The 2361-nt window shown below is 46.6% G+C and overlaps 1 protein-coding gene across 1 annotated transcript in view; it reads left to right on the forward strand.

Annotated features, from left to right (window-relative positions):
* Positions 1-922, forward strand: part of HOXC8 (homeobox C8) — a 2601-nt gene extending 1679 nt beyond the window's left edge. Inside the window, exon 2 of the mRNA XM_077753625.1 lies at positions 188-922. Within this exon, the coding sequence (XP_077609751.1) occupies positions 188-480 (293 nt within the window). The 3' untranslated portion in view covers positions 481-922. The remainder of the gene's footprint in view (positions 1-187) is intronic.
* The last annotated feature ends 1439 nt before the right edge of the window (positions 923-2361 follow it).

The following is a 2361-nucleotide window of genomic DNA, read 5'->3' on the forward strand; positions in this document are numbered from 1 at the left end:
AAGGTGAAACCAAACCAAACAAGCCCCCAAACTTTCCTGCCCTTGCCTGCTCCCTGCTCCCTCGCCTTGTCTTCAGGAGGGAGAGGAACTGGGGAGATCAGAGGGGGGACTTTTGGGGAGGAAGAGTGGCAGGGGAAAGCCGAGCCCCCACCCAAACATAACCAGACTGGGGTTCTATTCTGTCCAGCTCCGGGGCGGCGCAGCGGAAGGCAAACTTACAGCCGGTATCAGACCTTGGAACTAGAAAAGGAGTTTCTCTTTAATCCTTATTTGACACGAAAGCGCCGGATTGAAGTCTCTCACGCCCTGGGACTGACTGAGAGACAAGTGAAGATCTGGTTCCAGAACCGAAGGATGAAGTGGAAAAAGGAGAACAACAAGGATAAACTGCCCGGAGCCCGAGATGAAGAGAAGGTGGAGGAAGAAGGAAACGAGGAAGAAGAGAAAGAAGAGGAGGAAAAGGAAGAAAACAAGGACTAAGCAAAAAAGAGAGGAACCCCCCCCCCCCCCAGCAACTCCCTTGAAGTTTCGTTTTATGGTAGCGGATAAATTGAGAAGTTTACGACTGTCATTTGCTTTTATAGAGAATAGAATGACACTCACAACTCTAACTACCTGTCAGATACTTGCAGCTCTGGTTTTATTACCTTTGGACTTCCCCCGATCTTTATTTGTTTGGGGGCTGGAGGGGGGGGAGACCGAGACACAGCGAAAAGTTCGGACTCTGTCTCAGTCGTTGCCCCAACACACACACTTGTCCCTACCCCCACCCTTCGGAGTACTGCCTGGATTTTGAGGTCTGAGACCTGGCCTCTTTGGCCCTCTCACCCCTTCTTGCCTCTCTCCCACCTCCCTGCTTCTCTGGTATTTATTTTAGAGGGGAGCCCTCTCAAAATGCAGAAGAAGACCTGAGGCTTTGTTTTTATGCTAGGGTTAGTGTCTTCGATTTACTTTTTATTTTTTCCAAAGGAGAAGAAAGAAAAGTGAAGGAAGGAAGGGAAGGAAAGGGAAATGTTTAAAGAAATGGTAAAAAAAAAAAAAAAAAAAAAAAAAAAAAAAAGAANACCCCCTTGACTTTCTCTAGAAACCTGATGGAAACCTGAAGGAGTTGCGGGTCTCTCCCCTCCCCCCTCCCCTCGGGGTAGATAGGAGCCTGCAGCCGCCGTTAAAATCCTACCTAGCCATCCCATGGTCACTCGGGCCCATGCCTTCCTCCCCTTCGCTGTCTGATTTCTGTCGTTGGGCCCAGCTTCCTCTGAGCTGTACTAGTATTAGTGCTCAGAAATCACCATACTCATGAAAATAATAAGAATGATGATAATAATAATAATAATAATAATACTGATAATAAATCTTTAACATACTACCTAAAGGGAACCTGCAATAATCTTGAAAAAATAAAGACATTTTTGAAAGTCCTAATATGCAAGAAAAAAAGAGAAAAAAATTAAAATTAAAAAAAAAAAGAAGGAAACCTCCGACGTATTTTATCACTACCTATAGAGAGAAATCCTGCTTTGAGAGTATTCGTAATGCGGTTTTGTTGTCGTTTGTTGCTGCTTATTTCACTAAGAAAAACCCCAACAACAAANAACCCCAGTAGAGTAGAGCTAAATTGCACTGAATGTATAGTTAACTCTGTCTTGAATTCTCTGTTTATGCAATGTGCTCGAAAGAAAAAAAAAACGTTAAAATATATCTATAATAATAATTTTTGGTCATTTGTCTTTATGTCCAGCTATGAATGTAGATTTTGTGTCCCGGCAGCCCTGTTCCTGGTCCAAGTACTTTGTATTGTATACGTGAGTCATAATAAAAAAAAAAAAAAAGGAGAAAAACATATCTGAAGCTGGAATGACTTGCTCTTTTCCCAACACCCCCTCCCCCCCAATTCTGTTCTCCTCCTTCCCTCCTTATCCTCCTCTGCCAAGCCTGTGGAAAAGGTCTCTGCCACTGATCTGTGGGGTGGGGGAGCTCACGTGGAGAGGCGCCTAGGAGTGGAGAGGGTAGTCTGGGCTGGGAGGGCAGGTGAAAGGTGGGGGAGGTGTCGAGGAGGAGGAAGAAGAGCAGTTTGCTCCAAGTGTGCTCTTGGGAGAAACTTGGCTGCAAACACAGTGGGTTTCTGGGTCCCAATGGGAAGAAAGCGGCTCCCCACTTACTCACCTTCCTCCTCCTCAGCCTCTGGGCTGGGCCCAGACAAAGAATCTGTCCCCATGCCCCTCCCACAGCTAGGCCCTTTCCTTCCAGGGGCTAAGGATGAGGCAGGGGGGTCCTTTCTGATCTCCACGTGCCCCTCGTGGCCAACCCTGGGCACCCAGCACCCAGCACTAGAACAGTGAACAGGGTGGGAAGAATATGAGG

Source organism: Crocuta crocuta, unplaced genomic scaffold (assembly GCF_008692635.1).
Source record: "Crocuta crocuta isolate KB4526 unplaced genomic scaffold, BGI_CrCroc_1.0 scaffold30, whole genome shotgun sequence".
In the NCBI taxonomy this organism is placed as follows: domain Eukaryota; kingdom Metazoa; phylum Chordata; class Mammalia; order Carnivora; family Hyaenidae; genus Crocuta; species Crocuta crocuta.